General features: G+C 44.4%; 1 protein-coding gene across 1 annotated transcript in view; it reads left to right on the forward strand.

Moving 5' to 3' along the window:
- The window catches only part of eys (eyes shut homolog), a 506958-nt gene that overhangs the window by 17914 nt on the left and 462702 nt on the right, over positions 1–26342 (forward strand). The window contains exons 3-6 of the mRNA XM_071394489.1: positions 8228–8424; positions 11995–12140; positions 17382–17496; positions 20485–20644. Coding sequence (XP_071250590.1) covers positions 8228–8424; positions 11995–12140; positions 17382–17496; positions 20485–20644 — 618 coding nt within the window. The remainder of the gene's footprint in view (positions 1–8227; positions 8425–11994; positions 12141–17381; positions 17497–20484; positions 20645–26342) is intronic.

The following is a 26342-nucleotide window of genomic DNA, read 5'->3' on the forward strand; positions in this document are numbered from 1 at the left end:
GCTGTGTTGTTGTTTATGCGGTAACTAGATTAGACTAGACTTTCTTTCTCCTAAATGTGTTGGTAAGTCACGCTATTTAAAAAGAGAGGAGAGAGTGGTCTGTGTGTTGTTGGCAGGCAAACAGGCTGCGAGCAGCAGCTCCAGATTATTTGATTGACAGTTCTGGTTTCCTAGTGATGGACTTCAGAAGCGGCATTCCTTTACAGACAAGTAAAATGTCTGTTCATATAACCAGAGAAGGTTTTGTGTCGGCATTTAAAAAAAACATAGTGTAGCCTACCCTAACAGACAGAATTTCATGCCGTAGCTGAGGCGCTTTCAAGGGGCCATGTTCCATTATGTCTGAAAAGCGTAATGGATACAGGCTACCAGTAGCCTACTGTCATTTCATGAGACAAAAATGCTCACAAAACTGTCTCGAAGACATTAGTGCCATGAATAGGCTAGGATATTCTACAGGCAACAGACCGAAGACTGAACACACACTGGCATCATTAGGAAGAGACGGAGCAGGCAGGCCAGTGTGAGGGAGAGAGAGGCTGAGCAGCCAAGCCAGTGTGAGGGAGAGAGAGGTGGAGCAGCCAGGCCATCGTGAGGGAGAGAGAGGCGGAGCATCCAGGCCAGTGTGAGGGAGAGAGAGGCTGAGCAGCCAGGCCAGTGTGAGGGAGAGAGAGGCTGAGCAGCCATGCCAGTGTGAGGGAGAGAGAGGCTGAGCAGCCAGGCCAGTGTGAGGGAGAGAGAGGCTGAGCAGCCAGGCCAGTGTGAGGGAGAGAGAGGCTGAGCAGCCAGGCCAGTGTGAGGGAGAGAGAGGCTGAGCAGCCAGGCCAGTGTGAGGGAGAGAGAGGCTGAGCAGCCAGGCCAGTGTGAGGGAGAGAGAGGCTGAGCAGCCAGGCCAGTGTGAGGGAGAGAGAGGCTGAGCAGCCAGGCCAGTGTGAGGGAGAGAGAGGCTGAGCAGCCAAGCCAGTGTGAGGGAGAGAGAGGTGGAGCATCCAGGCCATCGTGAGGGAGAGAGAGGCGGAGCAGCCAGGCCAGTGTGAGGGGGAGAGAGACGGAGCAGCCAGGCCAGTGTGAGGGAGAGAGAGGCGGAGCAGCCAGGCCATCGTGAGGGAGAGATAGGCGGAGCAGCCAGGCCATCGTGAGGGGGAGAGGGACGGAGCAGCCAGGCCAGTGTGATCGGGAGAGGGACGGAGCAGCCGGGCCAGTGTGAGGGAGAGAGAGATGGAATTACACAACTTCCCCAGGCCTTTATAGCCTATCGGCTAGAACACAGAAAATAATGTTTTGTGATCACTGAACTGTGATTTTAATTAATACATTTTTTATTTAACCTTTATTTAACTAGGCAAGTTAATTAAGAACAAATTCTTATTTACACTTGACGGCCTACTTAAGGATCTCAACTTCATTAAACATTTTAAACGTTCACACCCCTACTCTGGATCGACATGTACAACAGCGTGTTCCAGTTCCCGCCAATATCCAGCAACTTACCCCAGCCATTGAAGAGGAGTGGGGCAACATTCCACCATCCACAGTCAGCAGCCTGATCAACTCTATGTGAAGGAGATGTGTCCCACTGCATGAGGCAAATGGAGGTCACACCAGATACTGACTGGTTCTGATCCACACTCCTACCTTTTTATTAAAGGTATCTGTGACCAACAGATGTATATCCGTATTCCCAGTCATGTGAAATCCATAAATTAGGACCTAATGAATTTATTTAAATTGACTGATTTTACTGTAACTCAGTAAAACCTTTGAATTTGTTGCGTGTTGCGTTTTATATTTTTGTTCAGTGTAAGAGGTTAGCTCAGCTGACATATTGTTTTATTCATAAGGATCCCCATTAGCCGACGCCAATGGCGACAGCTAGTCTGACTTGGGTCCGACATATAACGAAAAATACATTACAGACAAAAGACTACAATTAACATACATTTAAAAATGTGTGTGTGTGTGTGCGTGCATCTATTAGTTACACATACATTTCAGTACATGCACACAACAAGTAGGTCACAATGATTAAATGTCACCATTTTGGCATATTGAAAGGAGACCATGTTGAAATGACACCACTCTTACAGGCAGACTGCTGATGTTCCAGTCAATCCTGAACCTTTCTTATATCTTCCTGTAGACAGTTTGACCAGTCATGCTTCCTCTTCCTCTCCCAGTTAAAAGTCCATTGTGATATTAAAGATGGTGGTGGCAGTCTGCCAACTCATTTCCTTTTTCTCGACTGTAATAATGTATTAAGCAGCTTGGGGTGTTTGTTCTGCATTCTCCCCTGGTAGTATGGGGATGATGATATGTGGACCACGGAAATGAACAGAAACAGTGTGATACCTGTTGTATCTTCAGTCTCAGGACAGGAAACATCAACAGAGATATCAAAAGCTGTACAATGGCCAACAGTGTTTGACAGAATCCTAATGCCAATAAGCAGTTTCATTAATTTATGCCCTGAGGGGATGTATCTTTTCATTTCTGTCTTATTCATGTTATGTCGATCATACAATAGGAGGACATCAATGGTACAGGTACTTGGAGAAGACTGTGATTTACTTAAAAAGGTCTATTTGCTCATTAGAACAGAACACAATAACAATAAAAGCATTGAAAAGGAGGGAAAGAAAGAGATTAAGGAGAAGGAGCATACCAACCACACAGTTTGTGTTTCCAGCTCTTCATCTCTGACTTTATGTGCCAGAGACAGTTGCATCATTAGGAGGGCCAATTTGACACAACGAACATAGCCTAGTTTTATGATGAGTAAACAGAGGAGGTATTGCGTGAGGTTTAGTGGTTTGGTTGCCTGCTTGAAAATTCATTCTCTTTTTTTTCTTTTATACTGAGATGAAAAGCCAACTTCCTGGTTCTTCTCTTGGGTTGTGGGAATTGGTGTGGAGTTCAGATTCACTTGTGCGTTCCAAAATAGACGGAAGAAGTGCATAAGAGAGATGATACAGTATAGGGAGGGGTGCATCCCAAATAGCACCCTATTCCCTATATAGTGTCACATAGGGCCCTGATCAAAAGTAGTGCACTATATAGGGAATAGGGTGCCATTTGGGCGGATATCCACGGTGTAGTGTAGGGAGACTTCGCTAAAGGAACAAGTGAGTGAGTCTAGGAAAAGCTGTTGATTATTAATTAGAGTCATGGAGAGAGAGAGAGAGCCCTGGAGCCTTGTATTCACATGAAGACAAACATATACATGGGATACTTCAGGATGGCTCATGTGTTTGAAAACACCATCATCAAACCCAATAAAACACTGAGTTCAGGAAGACACTCTTTCTCTAAAGAGCGTGTGATTCACATGTAGGACTAGTAGGGGAAAATGTTTTTAACTTGAACAGAACTGAATGACCAGGTACTGAGGTACTGTTCACATCCCTGACCAGGTACTGAGATACTGTTCCCATCCCTGACCAGGTACTGAGGTAATGTTCACATCCCTGACGAGGTACTGAGGTACTGTTCACATCCCTGACCAGGTACTGAGGTAATGTTCACATCCCTGACCAGGTACTGAGGTACTGTTCCCATCCCTGACCAGGTACTGAGGTACTGTTCACATCCCTGACCAGGTACTGAGGTACTGTTCACATCCCTGACCAGGTACTGAGGTACTGTTCACATCCCTGACCAGGTACTGAGATACTGTTCACATCCCTGACCAGGTACTGTTCACATCCCTGACCAGGTACTGAGATACTGTTCACATCCCTGACCAGGTACTGAGATACTGTTCACATCCCTGACCAGGTACTGCGGTACTGTTCACATCCCTGACCAGGTACTGAGATACTGTTCACATCCCTGACCAGGTACTGAGATACTGTTCACATCCCTGACCAGGTACTGTTCACATCCCTGACCAGGTACTGAGATACTGTTCACATCCCTGACCAGGTACTGAGATACTGTTCACATCCCTGACCAGGTACTGTTCACATCCCTGACCAGGTACTGAGATACTGTTCACATCCCTGACCAGGTACTGAGATACTGTTCCCATCCCTGACCAGGTACTGAGGTAATGTTCACATCCCTGACCAGGTACTGAGATACTATTCACATCCCTGACCAGGTACTGTTCACATCCCTGACCAGGTACTGAGATACTGTTCACATCCCTGACCAGGTACTGAGGTACTGTTCACATCCCTGACCAGGTACTGTTCACATCCCTGACCAGGTACTGAGATACTGTTCACATCCCTGACCAGGTACTGTTCACATCCCTGACCAGGTACTGAGATACTGTTCACATCCCTGACCAGGTACTGTTCACATCCCTGACCAGGTACTGAGATACTGTTCACATCCCTGACCAGGTACTGAGGTACTGTTCACATCCCTGACGAGGTACTGAGGTACTGTTCACATCCCTGACCAGGTACTGAGATACTGTTCCCATCCCTGAACAGGTACTGAGGTAATGTTCACATCCCTGACCAGGTACTGAGGTGCTGTTCACATCCCTGACGAGGTACTGAGGTACTGTTCACATCCCTGACCAGGTACTGAGATACTGTTCCCATCCCTGAACAGGTACTGAGGTAATGTTCACATCCCTGACCAGGTACTGAGGTGCTGTTCACATCCCTGACCAGGTACTGAGGAACTGTTCACATCCCTGGCCAGGTACTGTTCACATCCCTGACAGGTACTGAGGTACTGTTCACATCCCTGACCAGGTACTGAGGTACTGTTCACATCCCTGACCAGGTACTGAGGTACTGTTTCCATCCCTGACCAGGTACTGAGGTACTGTTTCCATCCCTGACCAGGTACTGAGGTACTGTTCACATCCCTGACCAGGTACTGAGGTACTGTTCACATCCCTGACCAGGTACTGAGGTACTGTTCACATCCCTGACCAGGTACTGAGGTACTGTTCCCATCCCTGACCAGGTACTGAGGTACTGTTCACATCCCTGACCAGGTACTGAGGTACTGTTCCCATCCCTGACCAGGTACTGAGGTACTGTTCCCATCCCTGACCAGGTACTGAGGTACTGTTCCCATCCCTGACCAGGTACTGAGGTAATGTTCCCATCCCTGACCAGGTACTGAGGTAATGTTCCCATCCCTGACCAGGTACTGAGGTACTGTTCACATCCCTGACCAGGTACTGAGGTACTGTTTCCATCCCTGACCAGGTACTGAGGTAATGTTCCCATCCCTGACCAGGTACTGAGGTAATGTTCCCATCCCTGACCAGGTACTGAGGTACTGTTTCCATCCCTGACCAGGTACTGAGGTAATGTTCCCATCCCTGACCAGGTACTGAGGTACTGTTCACATCCCTGACCAGGTACTGAGGTAATGTTCCCATCCCTGACCAGGTACTGAGGTAATGTTCCCATCCCTGACCAGGTACTGAGGTACTGTTCACATCCCTGACCAGGTACTGAGGTACTGTTCCCATCCCTGACCAGGTACTGAGGAACTGTTCACATCCCTGACCAGGTACTGAGGTACTGTTCCCATCCCTGACCAGGTACTGAGGTACTGTTCACATCCCTGACCAGGTACTGAGGTAATGTTCCCATCCCTGACCAGGTACTGAGGTAATGTTCCCATCCCTGACCAGGTACTGAGGTACTGTTCACATCCCTGACCAGGTACTGAGGTACTGTTCCCATCCCTGACCAGGTACTGAGGTACTGTTCCCATCCCTGACCAGGTACTGAGGTAATGTTCCCATCCCTGACCAGGTACTGAGGTAATGTTCCCATCCCTGACCAGGTACTGAGGTAATGTTCCCATCCCTGACCAGGTACTGAGGTACTGTTCACATCCCTGACCATGTACTGAGGTAATGTTCCCATCCCTGACCAGGTACTGAGGTACTGTTCCCATCCCTGACCAGGTACTGAGGTAATGTTCCCATCCCTGACCAGGTACTGAGGTACTGTTCACATCCCTGACCATGTACTGAGGTACTGTTCACATCCCTGCCCAGGTACTGAGGTAATGTTCCCATCCCTGACCAGGTACTGAGGTAATGTTCCCATCCCTGACCAGGTACTGAGGTACTGTTCACATCCCTGACCAGGTACTGAGGTAATGTTCCCATCCCTGACCAGGTACTGAGGTACTGTTCCCATCCCTGACCAGGTACTGAGGAACTGTTCCCATCCCTGACCAGGTACTGAGGTAATGTTCCCATCCCTGACCAGGTACTGAGGTACTGTTCCCATCCCTGACCAGGTACTGAGGAACTGTTCACATCCCTGACCAGGTACTGAGGTACTGTTCCCATCCCTGACCAGGTACTGAGGTACTGTTCACATCTCTGACCAGGTACTGAGATACTGTTCCCATCCCTGACCAGGTACTGAGGTACTGTTCACATCCCTGACCAGGTACTGAGGTACTGTTCCCATCCCTGACCAGGTACTGAGGTACTGTTCCCATCCCTGACCAGGTACTGAGATACTGTTCCCATCCCTGACCAGGTACTGAGGTACTGTTCCCATCCCTGACGAGGTACTGAGGTACTGTTCACATCCCTGACCAGGTACTGAGGTACTGTTCCCATCCCTGACCAGGTACTGAGGTACTGTTCACATCCCTGGCCAGGTACTGAGGTACTGTTCACATCCCTGACCAGGTACTGCGGTACTGTTTCCATCCCTGACCAGGTACTGAGGTACTGTTCACATCCCTGACCAGGTACTGAGGTACTGTTCACATCCCTGGCCAGGTACTGTTCACATCCCTGACCAGGTACTGAGGTACTGTTCCCATCCCTGACCAGGTACTGAGGTACTGTTCCCATCCCTGACCAGGTACTGAGATACTGTTCCCATCCCTGACCAGGTACTGAGGTACTGTTCCCATCCCTGACGAGGTACTGAGGTACTGTTCACATCCCTGACCAGGTACTGAGGTACTGTTCCCATCCCTGACCAGGTACTGAGGTACTGTTCACATCCCTGGCCAGGTACTGAGGTACTGTTCACATCCCTGACCAGGTACTGCGGTACTGTTTCCATCCCTGACCAGGTACTGAGGTACTGTTCACATCCCTGACCAGGTACTGAGGTACTGTTCACATCCCTGGCCAGGTACTGTTCACATCCCTGACCAGGTACTGAGGTACTGTTCCCATCCCTGACCAGGTACTGAGGTACTGTTCACATCCCTGACCAGGTACTGAGGTACTGTTCACATCCCTGACCAGGTACTGAGGTACTGTTCACATCCCTGACCAGGTACTGAGGTACTGTTCACATCCCTGACCAGGTACTGAGGTACTGTTCACATCCCTGACCAGGTACTGAGGTACTGTTCACATCCCTGACCAGGTACTGAGATACTGTTCACATCCCTGACCAGGTACTGAGATACTGTTCACATCCCTGACCAGGTACTGAGGTACTGTTCACATCCCTGACCAGGTACTGAAGTACTGTTCACATCCCTGCCCAGGTACTGAGGTACTGTTCACATCCCTGCCCAGGTACTGAGGTACTGTTCACATCCCTGCCCAGGTACTGAGGTACTGTTCACATCCCTGACCAGGTACTGAGGTACTGTTTCCATCCCTGAACAGGTACTGAGGTACTGTTCACATCCCTGACCAGGTACTGAGGTACTGTTCACATCCCTGACCAGGTACTGAGGTACTGTTCACATCCCTGACCAGGTACTGAGGTACTGTTCACATCCCTGACCAGGTACTGAGGTACTGTTCCCATCCCTGAACAGGTACTGATGTAATGTTCCCATCCCTGACCAGGTACTGAGGTACTGTTCACATCCTCATCCTGGTGGTTTTGCTGTATTTCCTGCCTCTGTGGTTTAAACCATAGAAATATAATTCATTCTATTTATATGGTTTAAACTGTATGTTGCTGTGGGATGAAATGTTGAAATCAGAGTTGTTGAAGTGAGGAACAGATCAAGTTTTTCCTCAACAAATGATCACAATAATTTGTTCTATTTGGAGCCGTGCTCTCAATCGGACTGACTTGAACCAACAGTGTCCGTGAAGTTTGTATGGCTGTAACAAAGACTATCGAGTTCAGCTATGGAGACCTCTCAGATTGTTTTCAGGTGTCCTGAGTTATCATGGGTTGTTGGACCAACACTTCTGCTCTATCTCTGACATCCAGCCCGAGAGCTGTCACGTGTCAAATATTCATTGAAGTTCAAAGCCTCTGGGAATCTTATCCAATAACCAACTGTTCATTCTCATCCATAGGTCCACCTTGTGGGACATCTTGTGATCCCAACCCATGTAGGAATGGCGGAGAGTGTGAGAAGAGCTCCGCGAGCACCGCTGGATATGCTTGTGCTTGTCTGGAGGGATTCACGGGCCTCCGCTGTGACACCCCCGTTAACATCAATTGCCTTTCATACGAATGTCAGCGGGAAAAGGCGTGCTCCTTGGGGGAACATGTGAGAACTCTATTTCTACGTCCCAAATGTCACTCTAAATAGTGCACTACTTTCAACCAGAGCCCATACAATCTGGCCCAAAGAGGCCTTGTCGAAGGTATTGCACTATAGAGGGAATAAGATGTCATTATGGACGCATCCCATTTCTCCTTCTTCATTCTTCTCAGCCCTCCTCCTCCTCCTCCTCTCAGAGCCTGATTTAATAGGAAATGTCACATGAAAATTAATATCTTAGTCTTTGAAGCAGATCGAGTGTACTTTTGAAGTTTGGAACAACAATGAATATTTCTGCCTTCAATGGGGGGTTAGCATGGCTTGGGGAAGGAAAGCGTGATGGTGGTGGCTCTGGTTATTTGTGGTGGCCATTTTGATTAGACTGGAATTAACTATTGCATATTTTAAGAGGCAGATTGAAATTGCATTTATGAAAGGGGCTCTTTTGTTCTAGATGGAGGCGTCTGTTGGCCACAGTCCGTTTTCAATTTCAGGCCTTTTATCTATGAAATGTTACGGTGATACAGGACAGGGGTTTTAATCATCAACTGCTGAGTGCCAATAGTTTCTCTATTATGCAAGAGGCGATGCATAGAGAGAAAAATATATTAAAATGGGCTAATTGTCTTTTTGTGACCTTCACTTGTGACTTCATTATGGAATTTGCCACAGATTTTACAATAACTGATTTGTAATGGGTTTCTCAACCCACTCGAGAATATTCCGTAAGGCATTCTTAACCAGTCATAACACCTTAATGAGTGATGCAGGATTACGCATAACAACCTCCATAACACAGTCACATTAATGGGAGCCCAGTGTTGATGGCATAGCAGCACTCGTATGTCAACCTGATCTGTAAGACATTGATTTTGCCTCAGTCTCATCTCTATAAGGGACTTCATCTGAATGAAAATGAACTCATCTTTCAACCTGAGAGCCTTGGTGACTCGAAGCAACTGTTAATATTAGTATCTTCTCTGATTAAGGATCTTGGTTTTATCATCTCTGACTCTTGAGTCAGATATATTATTATTGTCAAGATCATTCCTGATGAGATGTGATGAGAGCTGGAGTACGCTAGTCGAGCTAATGGCCTAGCTGTCTCCATCTATTCTTAGTTTCTCTATGATGGATTGATTTATTTATTTGTCTCGAACACCAATTGTTGTAAGCTTATAAGACACTATTTCTTTACGTACATGTGCACAAAATACAAAACCAAATGACATTTAACAAATGAAATGCATAGTTAGAGTGGCGCAGTAGTCGAAGGCCCCGCATCGCAGTGGCGTCACTACAGACCCGGGTTCGATCCCAGGTTGTTTCAAAACTGGTCTTGACCGGGAGTCCCACAGGGTGGCGCACAATTGGCCCAGCGTCGTCCGCGTTAGGGAAGGTTTGGCCGGGAGGGGCTTTACTTGGCTCATCCCTCTCTAGCGACTCCTTGTGGAGAGCTGGGTGCCTGCAGGCTGACGACGGTCGTCAGTTGAACAGTGTTTCTTCCGACACATTGGTGCAGCTGACTTCCGGGTTAAGTGGGCGTTAAGAAGTACGGTTTGGTGGGTCATGTTTCCCCCCCGTGACTCGACCTTCGCCTCCGAGCCCGTTGGGGAGTTGCAGCGATTAGACAAGATCAAAATTGAGGAGAAAAAGGGAGTAAAAAAATAAATAAAAAAAATGCATAGTTAGTAATCATCAGAAAGTACAGCTTTCACCTTGTCACATTAAACAAACTTCTTCTTCTCTCTGTGTGACTGCAGCTGTCCTGTTTCACTCCCTAGCATTGTGCTGTTACAGTTCTTTACTCACTTGTTCTGCTGGGGAGAGTGATCTGTCTCCATTAACACTGTCTTGTTCTGCTAGGGAGAGTGATTTGTCTCCACTAACACTGTCTTGTTCTGCTAGGGAGAGTGATCTGTCTCCATTAACACTGTCTTGTTCTGCTAGGGAGAGTGATCTGTCTCATGAACACTGTCTTGTTCTGCTAGGGAGAGTGATATGTCTCCATGAACACTGTCTTGTTCTGCTAGGGAGAGTGATTTGTCTCCACTAACACTGTCTTGTTCTGCTAGGGAGAGTGATCTGTCTCCATTAACACTGTCTTGTTCTGCTAGGGAGAGTGATTTGTCTCCACTAACACTGTCTTGTTCTGCTAGGGAGAGTGATCTGTCTCCATTAACACTGTCTTGTTCTGCTAGGGAGAGTGATCTGTCTCATGAACACTGTCTTGTTCTGCTAGGGAGAGTGATATGTCTCCATGAACACTGTCTTGTTCTGCTAGGGAGAGTGATATGTCTCCACTAACACTGTCTTGTTCTGCTAGGGAGAGTGATCTGTCTCCATTAACCCTGTCTTGTTCTGCTAGGGAGAGTGATCTGTCTCCACTAACACTGTCTTGTTCTGCTAGGGAGCGTGATCTGTCTCCACTAACCCTGTCTTGTTCTGCTAGGGATAGTGATCTGTCTCCACTAACCATGTCTTGTTCTACTAGGGAGAGTGATCTGTCTCCACTAACCCTGTCTTGTTCTACTAGGGAGAGTGATCTGTCTCCACTAACACTGTCTTGTTCTGCTAGGGAGAGTGATCTGTCTCCACTAACCCTGTCTTGTTCTGCTAGGGAGAGTGATCTGTCTCCACTAACACTGTCTTGCTCTGCTAGGGAGAGTGATCTGTCTCCACTAACACTGTCTTGTTCTACTAGGGAGAGTGATCTGTCTCCATTAACACTGTCTTGTTCTACTAGGGAGAGTGATCTGTCTCCACTAACCCGGTCTTGTTCTACTAGGGAGAGTTATCTGTCTCCACTAACACTGTCTTGTTCTGCTAGGGAGAGTGATCTGTCTCCATTAACACTGTCTTGTTCTGCTAGGGAGAGTGATTTGTCTCCACTAACACTGTCTTGTTCTGCTAGGGAGAGTGATTTGTCTCCACTAACACTGTCTTGTTCTGCTAGGGAGAGTGATCTGTCTCCATTAACACTGTCGTGTTCTGCTAGGGAGAGTGATCTGTCTCATGAACACTGTCTTGTTCTGCTAGGGAGAGTGATATGTCTCCACTAACACTGTCTTGTTCTGCTAGGGAGAGTGATCTGTCTCCACTAACCCTGTCTTGTTCTGCTAGGGAGTGTGATCTGTCTCCACTAACACTGTCTTGTTCTGCTAGGGAGAGGGATCTGTCTCCACTAACCCTGTCTTGTTCTACTAGGGAGAGTGATCTGTCTCCACTAACCCTGTCTTGTTCTACTAGGGAGAGTGATCTGTCTCCACTAACCCTGTCTTGTTCTACTAGGGAGAGTGATCTGTCTCCACTAACCCTGTCTTGTTCTGCTAGGGAGAGTGATCTGTCTCCACTAACCCTGTCTTGTTCTACTAGGGAGAGTGATCTGTCTCGACTAACCCTGTCTTTACCTTTAATCTAAGTGTGTTGACTTGAGGCCTAAGTGTGCTGACTTGAGGCCTGGTTTGTTTTCGTCCTGTGTGTGTGTGCGCGCGCTTGTGCGTGCAAACGTGTGTGTTTGTTTTACATGTGTTTGTGTATATGCTGAAGTGTGTGTGTGTGTGTGTGTGTCTGCAGACCTCTCCTGAGTGTGCAGCCTCAGTCTGGCAGTGTTCAGATGGCACCACAGGCCGACAGTGCAGGAGGCAGAGTGGCCCGTGCAGCCCTTCGCCCTGCCACAACAACGCCAGCTGTTTAGTCCAGGGAGAGGACTACGTCTGCAGGTGAGACATGGAAGTATATTCAGGATGTAGGTGAAGACACATGGCAGTATATTCAGGATGTAGTTGAGACACATGGCAGTATATTCAGGATGTAGGTGAGACACATGGCAGTATATTCAGGATGTAGGTGAGACACATGGCAGTATATTCAGGATGTAGTTGAAACACATGGCAGTATATTCAGGATGTAGTTGAGACACATGGCAGTATATTCAGGATGTAGTTGAGACACATGGCAGTATATTCAGGATGTAGGTGAGACATATGGCAGGGATGAAGGTGATCAAAAAAACCTTTAACATTTATTTAACAAGGCAAGTCAGTTAAGAATACATTCTTATTTACAATGACGGCCTTCCCCGGCTAAACCCCCACGACGTGATCCAGTGACCTACGCGTCCTGATGGCCCAGTGTGTTAGTTAGAGCATGGGGCTTAGCTAGCAACACCAGGGTTAGAGCATGGGGCTTAGCTAGCAACACCAGGGTTAGAGCATGGGGCTTAGATAGCAACACCAGGGTTAGAGCATGGGGCTTAGCTAGCAACACCAGGGTTAGAGCATGGGGCTTAGCTAGCAACACCAGGGTTAGAGCATGGGGCTTAGCTAGCAACACCAGGGTTAGAGCATTGGGCTTAGCTAGCAACACCAGGGTTAGAGCATTGGGCTTAGCTAGCAACACCAGGGTTAGAGCATGGGGCTTAGCTAGCAACACCAGGGTTAGAGCATGGGGCTTAGCTAGCAACACAAGGGTTAGAGCATTGGGCTTAGCTAGCAACACCAGGGTTAGAGCATGGGGCTTAGCTAGCAACACCAGGATTAGAGCATGGGGCTTAGCTAGCAACACCAGGGTTAGAGCAAGGGGCTTAGCTAGCAACACCAGGGTTGGAGCATGGGGCTTAGCTAGCAACACCAGGGTTGTGGCAGGTAGTCTAGTGGTTAAGAGTGTTGGGCCGATAACCGAAAGGTTGCCGGTACAAATTCACAAGTTGTCTAGGTGACAAATCTGCCGATGTGCCCTTGAGCAAGGCACTTCACCCTAATTGCTCCCGTAAATCGTTCTGCTAAGTGACTAAAATGTAAATGTACTGTGTTACTGTGAATGTAGGCGCCTAGTTAAATAAGGGTCAAATATAATAAAGGTCCTAGATAAAAGCGTCTGCTATGCTGTTGCTTCTATGTTCTTCTAATAAGCTCAGGACAGGAAGCATCTTTAATAATAGCTCGTTATTTTCCTTTATAAACTTCAGAAGAGGGCTGGGAATTGCCAGGGACCTCACGATACGATATTATCACAATACTTAGGTGCTGATAGGTGCGATTCTCACAACTCACAATTCTATATGTATTGCGATTCAAATTTGATATTGCAATTTATGTTCCAAACATATTGCTCACCATAGTTCTGCTGCAGAGGTATTTAAAAAACATCAAAAAATGATTGAACTTTTATTTAACTAGGCAAGTCAGTTAAGAACAAATTCTTATTTACAATGACGACCTACCCCGGCCAAACCCTAACCTGGACGACGCTGGACCAATTGTGCGTCGCCCTATGGGACTCCCAATCACGTCCGGGTCGTCCGGGTCGTGATACAGCCTGGAATTGAACCAACATCTCAATGCCTCTAGCATTGAGATGCAGTGTTTTAGACCGCTGGGCATGAAAATAAAAGTGCTGAAAACATGTTGGCTCAGTATTTAAAGCTGCAATATGTAACTTTTTGGACGACCCGACCAAATTCACATAGAAATATGCTTTATAGATCTGGCGTTCTCATTGAAAGCAAGTCTAAAAAGCAGTAGATCTAGTAGTTCTATGTGTGCTATTTCTATGTTTCCCGTTCAAAAGTTTAGTTTTTGCTTTCGGTTTTGTACACCAGCTTCAAACAGCTGAAAATACAGTATTTTTGGTTATGGAAAATATATTTCACAGCGGTTTAGATTGTACAATGATTCTCTACACAATGACTGCTTGTTTTATCACATGAACTGAAATTGAACGGACTATTCGAATTTTTGCAACCAGGAAATGGCGGAGCGATTTCAGCATATTGTACCTTTAACAATAAGACGGAGAACAAGCTATAGGATAAAAAATTCCGCCGTTTGGGCGCAGGTACAGCCGGCTAGCGGTTTACTTGGAGTCAAATATCCATATAATGTTGTCCAAAAATAAGATCACCATATGTAGCTGTATCGATTCCCCCCCATCACTACCTCCCATCTGTGTAATGATATTTGTTGGTTATTAACATTTCTTCAAAGAATGTATACATTTTCTCCCTTTTAAGCTGCTCTCTGGTGATCATGACAAAGAGTGATGGCAACGCATAATATTTTATAGGTACTTACCATTTAGGATGGGTGATTTTCAGGCCCTGTTCTAGAGCTATTGTTTCAGCTGTCTCAGGCAATAGTACTCAGAGGATATGAAGGGTAAAGTTCAGGCCAGTCAATACATTAAAATGTCTTCTCTTCTCTGAGTCAGGTGGACGTAGAGTTGGACGTAGAGTTGGACGTAGAGTTGGACGTAGAGGTGGACGTAGAGGTGGACGTAGAGGTGGACGTAGAGGTGGACGTAGAGGTGGACGTAGGGGTGGACGTAGGGGTGGACGTAGAGGTGGACGTAGAGGTGGACGTAGGGGTGGACGTAGGGGTGGACGTAGGGGTGGACGTAGGGGTGGACGTAGAGGTGGACGTAGAGGTGGACGTAGGGGTGGACGTAGGGGTGGACGTAGGGGTGGACGTAGAGGTGGACGTAGAGGTGGACGTAGAGGTGGACGTAGGGGTGGACGTAGGGGTGGACGTAGAGGTGGACGTAGAGGTGGACGTAGGGGTGGACGTAGGGGTGGACGTAGGGGTGGACGTAGGGGTGGACGTAGGGGTGGACGTAGAGGTGGACGTAGAGGTGGAAAAGTTACATCGGAACACATTTCCGCATTTAATTCAACATTTTTGAGCAACCTCTTTTTTGGAGAATGGTATATTAGTATTGAATGAGAGTGACCTGATGACGTATGGGAGTTGACTGAGCCACAGTGTCATGGGTGAATGGTTCTCTAGTGGGAGAGCAGTGCCCAGATAAATGGGTAACGGTCTCACGGGACACACAACTCTCTGTGTCTGTCAAATGGGACCAACTCCTTTGTGTGTGTGTGTGTGTGTGTGTGTGTGTGTGTGTGTGTGTGTGTGTGTGTGTGTGTGTGTGTGTGTGTGTGTGTGTGTGTGTGTGTGTGTGTGTGTGTGTGTGTGTCTGCCTTTGTGTGTCTTTGTCTGTGTGTGTGTGCGTGTGTCTTTGTGTGTGTCACATGGGACCAACTGGTAATAACAATGGGAACATGGTGCAGCCTGACCCCATGACATTATTTCATAGTCCCATAGCTCAGGATGGGAGATGGGTTCCAAGCAGAGAATGGGACGTGTCTGTCTGTTGGGTAGAGGATAGTGTAGAGAAGGAGACATGTCTGTTGGGTAGAGGATAGTATAGAGAAGGAGACATGTCTGTATGTTGGGTAGAGGATAGTTCAGGCTAGTTGTATTTTATTGTTAGAGTTTTGGTGAGTGAGATTTTCATTGTATTCATGACACTTGAAACGTTAATGCAAAAGGCCCTGATTTTCACTTTCCTAAAATGTAGATGCTGTAGTCACAATAGCACTTTAGTGCAATGGGGTTTATTTATAGTGATTCCAGTCCATTACCAAAATACATTTGTCAATTGTTAAAAGTACCATGGTTATGTAAATGTTTGATGAACCATGATACATGTCTCTCAGACTGCAGTGCTTTTCATCGTTGTGTGGATGTTATAGCTAGACATACAGTGTCTTCAGAAAGTATTCACACCCTTGATATTTTCCACGTTTTATTATGTTACAGCCTTAATTCACTATTTATTACATTTAGATTTGTTTTGTCACTGGCCTACGCACAATACCCTCCAAAATGTCAAAGTGGAATTATGTTTTTAGAATGTTTACAAATTAATTTAAAATGGAAAGCTGAAATAAGAATTCAACCATTTTGTTAAGGCAAGCCTAACTAAGTTGAGGAGTAAAAGTAAGCTTACAAGTCACATAATAAGTTGCATGAACTCGCTTTGTTTGCAAAAAAGCAGACATTGAATATCCCTTAGAACATGGTGAATTTATTAATAACACTTTGGATGGTGTTTCAATACACCCAGTCACTACAAAGATACAGGTGTCCTTTGTAACTCGGTTGCCAGGGAGGAAGGAAACCACCCATGGTGATTTCACCGTGAGGCCAATGGTGATTTTAAAACAGTTACAGAGCTTAATGGTTGTGATATGAGAAAACTGAGGATGGATCAAAAACATACAGCACTAGGTAGCCTAGTGGTTAAAGTGTTGGGCCAGTAACCGAAAGGTTGTAAGATCGAATCCCCGAGCTGACAAGGTAAAAATCTGTCGTTCTGCCCCTGAACAAGGAAGTTAACCCACTGTTCCTAGGCTGTCATTGAAAATAAGAATTTGTTCTTAATTAACTGACTTGCCTAGTTAAATAAAGGTAAAATAAAAAATTGTAGTTACTCCACACTACTAACCTAAATGACAGAGTGAAAAGAAGGAAGCCTGTACAGAATACAAATATTCAACATGCATCCTGTTTGCAACAAGGCACTGAAGTAATACTGCGGCAAAGAAATTCACCTTTTGTTGTAAATACAAAGCGTTATGTTTGGGGCAAATCCAACACAAGACCTCACTGAGTATCACTCTTCATATTTTCCAGAATGGAGGTGGCTGCATCATCTTATGGGTATGCTTACACATGTTATGTTATATCCTACCCTGGTAAAGGATGTTATAGCTTACACATGTTATGTTATATCCTACCCTGATAAAGGCTCTTTGGCAGAAACATTGGTCAAATAAATCCACACCGAGGAGAGATGAGTGTTTGACTTTGTTTTTCAGCTCTACCACACCATGATCGTCTTGTCTGCATCTCCTCCTCTGTCATTATTATTATCAGAGGTCTGGTCTACATATCATGCCAGGTGTTATTGATATGTCTGACAGCCAGTTGCTCTCCTCCTCTGTCATTATTATTATCAGAGGTCTGGTCTATATATCATGCCAGGTGTTATTGATATTGATACGTCTGACAGCCAGTTGCTCTCCTCCTCTTTCCTTTTATTATCAGAGGTCTGGTCTACATATCATGCCAGGTGTTATTGATACGTCTGACAACCAGTTGCTCCCCTCTCCTCTGCAGGTGCCTGCCAGGGTTTTCCGGGAAGAGCTGTGAAGAGATAATAGACTACTGCAGTCTGCTCAGTGTCAACTGTCTGCACCAGGGACTGTGCCTCAGCGTAATTGGTGGATATAATGTAAGTCAGCCAATAGTTGAGGCCTAATGAAATGTGGGCAAGGCAACAAAAAAAAAGGTTTGATATGATGAGCCATAGTTTATTAGTGGGATGCTTGGACAGGGGAGTGTTCTGCCCTCTACACATCAGAGAAAACACACCCTGGGGCTATTAGGAATGTTTTACAATAGACTACAGTAACCATTAGTGTATAGACCTGCCTGCGTTCCAAATGGCTCCCTAGTACCTATATAGTGCACTACTTTTGGCCATTTTGGCCTCGTCCTCTCCACTCCATGTTCAAAACAAGTGGCATGTTTTGTGTAGTGATTTAGTATGTCTAGTATAGGGGCACCTTGTACCTCGCTTCAGGTTAATGCACATTCGGGAGTTATTTTGTTTTCATAACACGAACAACCGATGAACACCACTATGGTATGCCAATGTTGGGTTATAAAACGACAGGCCATTGGTAGCCGTTAAAGGAATAGTGCAAGATTTTGGCAATGAAGCCTTTTTTACCCAGAGTCAGGTGAACTCGTGGATTCCATTATTTTTGTCTGTGTGCAGTTTAAAGGCAGTTGGAGGTAGTTTTGCGAGCCATTTCCAGTCACTGCGCTAACACTAGTTAGCAATGGCTCGTAAAACAACCTCAAACTTCCTTCATTGCCAAAATCGCGCACTATCCCTTTAACACTCATCTTTATTTATTGATTACATATTTAGAAGCTATCAGTTTCTCACTTTTCATTTCTATATTTTGTGCTACATGATTTATTTACTTTGTTTTCTTGCCACTGTTTCAATATCGTTTTGCTGTCGCATTCAATTTCAGCTGTACACTTTGAATAATGTGCCATGCAGCCCATTTTATCGACTTGTTTCTAAGAATATTTACATTTGAGATAGTAGATTGCTATGTATTGATAATTGTATGTCAATATTTGTTTATTTAATGTATTATAGTGTTAAGTTCTAGATATGATGATAAAAGGTTAAACCTTCACAAAATATTGTATCTATTTATATTTTATCATATCGTCAACGCCAAGTTGTCAATGTGGGGTTTAACTATTTACTATCAAATGTAAATATTCTTATAAACAGGTCGATAAAATGGGCTGCTTGGCACATTATTCAAAGTGTACAGCTGAAATTTAATGTGACAGCAAAACGATATTGAAACAGTGGCAAGAAAACAAAGTAAATAAATCATGTAGCACAAAATATAGATATTTAAATCTCCAAAACAAAAATCATAACATGATTCCAGGTTTCCTATGGGTGGTGATTAGGGGTTGTCCATGGACATGAACATTGTTGATCATAGGTATTAAAGTATATCTATGCATCACACTTCCTAAATGTTACAGACATCTGTTTTCTGAATCTATCCCATGGATTATACTCTAGTCTCATTTAAAGTAAAGGACATTCAATAAAATCTGCTTGGTCTTTGTCATGATATAGATGATTGAGCATTTATTCTATCTGACTACTACATTGCTTATACATTACTATTTGTTTGCAGAAAATGTCTAATTAAAATAAAAACATTGAGCAAATGAGAATATGATGCTAATGAGAGAGCCGTCGGTTTAAATGGGATTCTATGACGTCTTCTGAAGCCATAAAACCATTTCACAACCATAAAATACCCACCTAAAAGTGCCCACTTCATCATAATCCTGCATCGCAAGGCACCTGAATCCAGGCTGTAATGCCCATGGCCCTTAGCTCCTAATTATCCCCCATCAGTCCTGGTCTGTTGCTTCAGATCATTCAGAAGGCTCTGGGGCTGCATCTGAAATGGCACCCTATTCCCTATTCCCTTTTCCCTATGTAGTGTATGGGCTCTGGTCAAAAATAGTGCACTATTTAGGGAATAGGGTGCCATTTGCTTCTGACTCTGCGCTGCAGGACTGTTTAAAGCTGCCTGTGTTGCTGTGTGTGGATTTCTCTTGCTCCAATCAGTGTCAGTCATAATCAAGACATTGACACTAGTCTGGCGTAATGAGCCGTCTCCTTTGCAATTTCTTGATCTGCTACCCCCTGGGGAAAATGATGAGGTCGTTTGTCAGGTCAATTTGGGCTGTTGTCCATTAGATGCGCTGACTGTGTCCTGAAGTTGCCCTCTTTATTCAGTGTAGACTGAAGAGGTACTGGCGTTCTCGTCGTAGAACCAAATTAAACCTTCTAATTAGTAAGAACAGAGAGAGCGTACGCTACCCATCAGCACTTGGATCTGCTGATTATTGAAACTTTAGTTAAATTAGTGTTGAGATGCACAACGTGAACCGGTCAACTCAATGCCATTGGAGGTTTCCCTGGTATGGATCTCATCAGGAAGTTGCCTTAGTGTAGATGCATAGAGATCGCCAGTTAAGTCTTAAAAACGGAAAGGAAACTTCAGCCATTCCTATGTGGGAAAGAATGGCGTTTTGGGGTCAACCCCAAAAATAAGGTCTGAGGTTAACACAGGCTTAGGAGAACTTCTATGTTTTGTTCTATGAGATAATATCAGTCAGTTAACATGACCTTTATGAGTTATGAAGCCTTTATGTGCTTATAAATACTTAAAGTTCCACAGGTACGTTAGCTGATGAAGATTATTTCATAGAACAAAACGTATAGGATCTCCTAAGCCTGTGTTTACCACAGACCTTATTTTCAGAGTTGATCAAAAAATCCTCCAAAACCCCATTATTTCCCCCAGAGGCTTTGGCCAACGAACTGGTGCGGAGTTAGCCTCCATTTGTGCCTACAAAAAGACAACATTACTATTGCTGTCTATTGGTAACCTGCATGACCTTATGTTGTGTAGGATGTACATTACTCCAAAAAATTTACCTTTATAATTGGCAGTAAAATATGCGATGCATACCACTGCAGTAGGAGTATACAGGATGTAGTCCAATAACAGACCTGGTTAGTATGGATTTACAAGACCAGATTGGTGATTGTGTTTGTCTGCAGATCAATGATTACTGGTTCATCTCTTCCTCACAGTGTCTCTGTGCTCCTGGATGGATAGGGGAGTTCTGTCAGTATGGAGGGAACGCCTGCCTGATCTACCCAGACAGCTGTATGAATGGGGCCACCTGCATCACCACAAATCAACCTACGGCTCCCCCACAGTACAGATGTATCTGTAGCCCTGGTTACACAGGTAAGGGAAAGCGAAGGGGGGTTCCTAGTCAGTTGTACAACTGAAATGTGTCTTCTGCCTTTAACCCAACCCCTCTGAATCAGAGAGGTGCGGGGGGCTGCCTTAATCAACATGCAGTGGCAGACCGACAGATGTGGATTCGATCCAGCAACCTTTTGGTTACTGGCCCAACGCTCTAACCACTAGGCTACCTGCTGGTTACTGGCCCAACGCTCTAACCACTAGGCTACCTGCTGGTTACTGCTGGTTAATGTTTGGTTGTTTTCACTGCAACTTCCTTGGTAGGTTGAGAGATACAGATTATACACTTCTTCAGAGTTTTATGTAAAAGTCATTTTACTGTAGTGTTTGTTTTGGAAAATAATTTGGTACTGTATAAGGATGCACTATTTTCAGAGTATTGATCACTACATATAACTTTAAATATGAAGTTATTTTGCAGTTTTAAGAGAAACGTTTGTACATTGAAGTGCATATTGGATACTACTGGTCTTAGATCTGCAGTATCCTATCACACGTTTAATACAGTGTATCTCCTCATGTGTTTGGATCTGCAGTATCCTATCACACGTTTAATACAGTGTATCTCATGTGTTTGGATCTGCAGTATCCTATCACACGTTTAATACAGTGTTTCTCCTCATGTGTTTGGATCTGCAGTATCCTATCACACGTTTAATACAGTGTATCTCATGTGTTTGGAACTGCAGTATCCTATCACACGTTTAATACAGTGAATCTCCTCATGTGTTTGGATCTGCAGTATCCTATCACACGTTTAATACAGTGTATCTCCTCATGTGTTTGGATCTGCTGTATCCTATCACACGTTTAATACAGTGTTTCTCCTCATGTGTTTGGATCTGCAGTATCCTATCACACGTTTAATACAGTGTTTCTCCTCATGTGTTTGGATCTGCTGTATCCTATCACACGTTTAATATAGTGTTTCTTCCTCCTCTGTTCTTCCCAAATTAATATTGTTGCCCTAAGGCGTGTCATTCCCGTTATAAGGCGTGTCATTCCCGTTATAAGGCGTGTCATTCCCGTTATAAGGCGTGTCATTCCCATTGCTCATCTTTTCACAATGCCTCTCCAAGTGGATTATTCCATAGTTTGCGTTATTTTGTCTAAAATATGAAAGGCAGACGGAGGTTGCAGGACATTTCTTCGTTGAACCTGCCTACCAAGGAAAGCAACAAGATATTGGCTAATACATCCATACTATAAGCAGCAGCTATTGGAGTAATTTAACCACTTCTATCTACCCTAAAGGAAAAACATTAACAAATATAGGTTCTCTTAGATATGATAAAATTGAAACAGATACTTAAAAAAATATATATAATTTAAGTCCAGAAGTGCAATCCTTGGGTTCGACCAAAAAAGTAATTAACTTTACAGAAATATTTCAATACAATTTTAGACTCATGTCATTTGATAGTTAATGATGCTCCTTGTTTATTCTAAACCTGTACAAAAAGCTGGATGCCATGAAAAGTTATTTTTAAATTAGTTTTATTCATCACACACACTTCATTTCTGGGTCCATTAACCAAATTCCAAATATTTTAGACTCTGTTGAAAAGAGTTTTCGAGGACCACTAGTAAACAAGTCTTTAGATTATAACTTTCATGTGTTTTCCTCTGGTGTTGAAAAATGCACATCTTCTCGATATATGTTTAATTTGGAACCCGAAAAATGTAATTCAATTCAAATATCTAGTTCTCCATCATACATACAACAGCCTAAACCAAACCACAACCCCTCAGAAGAAACAAGTGGCTCTCTTCATTTCATGTCTTTGGTCTTTGGTCCCTCTCAATCCTGTCAGCAGAACCTCAGTCCCCATCTTAGCTGACACACTCACAGCTGTCACTCCGATAAGTCCTTACGTAGCATTACATGAGCTAGGGTTTTTTTGTGCTGCGCCAGGCTCAAATATCTGTTGCCACTTCGCTGATGGAAAATTGTCTCTCACAATGTGGCAGCACCTCAGTGACTGATGGAACCCTTCACTCCGAGGCGTCCATGCCAAGTGGAACCCTATTTCCTATTTAGGGAACTACTTTTGACCAATAGGGCTCCTTCTGGTCATAAGTAATGCACTATGCAGGGAAAAGGCTGCAATTTGGGACACAGCCCTAGGCATCCAGGGATCCCTTTTTCGATGTGGAATTATGAAGCGTTGAAGCGGGTGGACTTTCAGAAGGCCCGTTTAATTTCAGAAGCCGTCTCGAAGCCCCTCAGGACCAGTCTGTCTGGAGTAGATCAAACATTTCTGAGTGCATTGCTCAAGCCCCTGATATTTAAGTTTTTATTCAGACTAGAAAAATATGAACTTGCGGCCGGTGGTATAAGCATTTATGAAATGCTCATGTACTGCAGATATACGGGTTATGAATGGGTTATGAATGTGTCATGAAGTCCCTATGTAGGTACCCTTCGTATGAAGTGTTACCCTTTATCTTACGGAAACTGTACAGACATTGGAGGCATTTCTCACCTTGCATGGCTTTATAGTTTTTCCCCCAGACGCATATCAAGGGTTTATTTTCTTTTTCCAGGCAGGCAGACAAGGTGCTGTCCAAAAGGCCATCACAAAATGCCAAGCACCTGATTGTAATCTGCCAAAAAATGTCCGGCGACATGCTGAAGAGACACTATGAAACTTTAGAAGGGCAGATTCCTCCGAGATAGGGCATATGTCTCAAATGGCACTCTATTCCCTATATAGTGCACTACTTTTGATCAGAGCCCTATGGGTCCTGGTCAAAAGTAGTACACTATAAAGGGAATGTGGTGCCATTTGGGACGCAGACCATGCCTTTTGTTGTCCGTATCTTTCCCCCTGCCTTGTTATATTTCCAATCAGAGTCTCCTAATTGAAATCACACAGCTATTGAAAAGCCAAGGAGTCCCAGAACACCAGTAATTCAGTCTTGTGGATTTAAAGAAGCTAATCTCCGCTCCATATCCTGTCTCTTTTTATATGGCCCTCTGAAACAACAGACTGTCTGACGAACTGCTAGGTTCTTCTCCAAGTGGAAGCAATCATAATTTAAAATCAAGGAGCAGGAGAATATTAGTGTTAATTGCTTTAAAACATCTAATAGGAATTCCAAAGAGGATTTAAGATAATTCCATTTCAGGTTAGCTAAAGGAGGTTTTAAAAGATATACATGTTAGGATGACTAAAGACGTTTTTTAAATATACACATTTTAGGGTTACTAAAGGATTGAATATCATGTTTCTTTCTCTCTCTCTCTGCCCACAGTATACAGTAGATGGTTGTACCACTGCTTCAATCACCGAACCAAAGTGGTTGTGGTTATCAGTGTTCATATATCATCAATGTTAGAGCTTAGATTTTATTAGACAACTTCACGTGCTTGCCACCAACCCTTTCTTTATTTACTTACTCTGAATGTTTATATTCTGCCCGCCTCCTGTTTCCTCATAAAAGGTAGATTTAGTGGCTTGTGATGTCTCCGGTAGTACTGCACTATTATCTTGAATAAAACACATCTCTACCGATGCATACCGTACCTCTAAGCAAAGAAAGCAGACAATAAATGTAAAATGGCCGTAGTAAAATGCCCCCTTTCGTTGTTCCAGTGCTCACGTTTTAGTACATCACAGGCCAGTGCTCTACTGCAGACAGGCAGACAGACACGTACGTACGTGCCTGTTGTAAACCTGTGTGTCTCTCCAATGGTATACAGGAAGGAAAACTGGAGCTATGGTAGAATCTCCAAAGACAAACCAAAAAGGCATCAAATTAACTCTGGCTGAAAGAGTAGACCTAGCAGGCAACTGGTTGAAATTACATCATTACAAACAGATCATGTAGTTGTTATGACATTTCAACCAGTTTACAACCAGATTATCTGATTGTAATGACGTAAGGCCGGCCACATGCTTCAGGAAAACGTACAGTACAGCAGGGGTAGGTAACTAGATTCAGCCACGGGACGATTTTTGTTGGAGCAAATTGTTCTGGGGCCGAAAAATTATTATAACTAGAAAAGTAAATTTCCTGAAGAAAATGTGGTGTGCTTTCTAGCTTGTGAATGATGATTTAATGTATAGGATAGCCTGAACATGTGAAATTGGTTTGGCATCTCTAGCTTGAACGGTTCAAGAGTTACTGTTGTTGAGTTATTTTATGCAAATGTGGTTTATGCAAATACAGTTGATAAAAGTTTTTAAGAATTAGAATTTTATGCACATTTATGCAAATGTGTACATACAATGAACACAAATATAAACGCAACAAGTGTTGGTCCCACGTTTCATGAGTGTGTGTCCCCCCCCCGGCGCTTGAGGGCGCAAGGCTGCCCTACATCACGCACTCCTGCCATCTATTACGCACACCTGTCTTCCCTCGTCACGCGCATCAGCGATATTGGACTCACCTGGACTCATTCATCACCTGTTTATTTCCTCCCCTATATTTGTCAAGTTCCCTCGCTCTGTTCCCTGCTGCTGCATTAATTGATTTTTGTCTTTATTACTCGTTTGCTGACGCTGTTCCTGTCTCGTTCCATGTCCGTTTTATATTAAATGTTTGACTCCCCGTACCTGCTTCGTCTCTCCAGCGTCATGCTTGTGACAATGAACTGAAATAAAAGATCCCAGAAATGTTCCGTACTCACGAAAAGCTTATTTCTCTAAAATATTTTACACAAATTTGTTTACATCCCTGTTATTGAGCATTTCTCCTTTGCCAAGATAATCCATCCAGCAGACAGGTGTGGCATATCAAGAAGCTGATTAAATAGCATGATCATTGCACAGGTGCACGTTGTTCTGGGGACAATAAAAGGCCACTCTAAACTGTGCCGTTTTGAGGAAGCGTGCAATTGGCATGCTGACTGCAGCAATGTCCACCAGAGCTGTTGCCAGAGAATTTAATGTTGATTTCTCTACCATAAGCTTTGTTGTTTTAGAGAATTTGGGAGTACGCCCAACCAGCCTCACAACTGCAGACCACGTGTTACCACGCCAGCCCAGGAACTCCACATCCGACTTTATCACCTGCGGGATCGATCGTCTGAGACCAGCCAGCCACCTAGACAGCTGATGAAACTGTGGGTTTGCACAATTGAAGAATTTCTGCACAAACTGTCAGAAAGCGTCTCAGGGAAGCTCATCTGTTCGGCGACGTAACCAACTTCAGTGGGCAAATGCTCACCTTCTGTGGCCACTGGCTGGAGAAATGTGCTCTTCACGGATGAATCCTGGCTTCATCTGTACCGGGCAGATGGCAGACAGCGTGTATGGCGCTGTGTGGGCGAGCGGTTTTCTGATGTCAATTTTGTGAACATTATATGAACAGTAACTCAGTAAAATCTTTGAAATTGTTGCATGTTGTGTTTATATTTTTGTTCAGTGTAGTTATAGTTGATAAAGAGTTTGAAGATTAATGTTTTGAAGTTGGTCATGAAGCGTAACTGGCCAAGGAGCAGAACTATTTTAAAAAGCTACTTCTGTATACCTATGGTTCTCATTCATGTTATTTTACGCACATTTAAAATCGTTATAGTTCAGAAAGTATACTGTACATAGTATAAAAAATCGCTAGACAGGCAATCTAAGTAGGGGCAGTCTGAACTTCTCAACGTTGGTTTGGGGTTGATTGCTTAAACGGTGAAAGAGGAGATGGGTCTAGATTCTAGAATCTTCAATTGTTT

Source organism: Salvelinus alpinus, chromosome 3 (genome assembly GCF_045679555.1).
Source record: "Salvelinus alpinus chromosome 3, SLU_Salpinus.1, whole genome shotgun sequence".
In the NCBI taxonomy this organism is placed as follows: domain Eukaryota; kingdom Metazoa; phylum Chordata; class Actinopteri; order Salmoniformes; family Salmonidae; genus Salvelinus; species Salvelinus alpinus.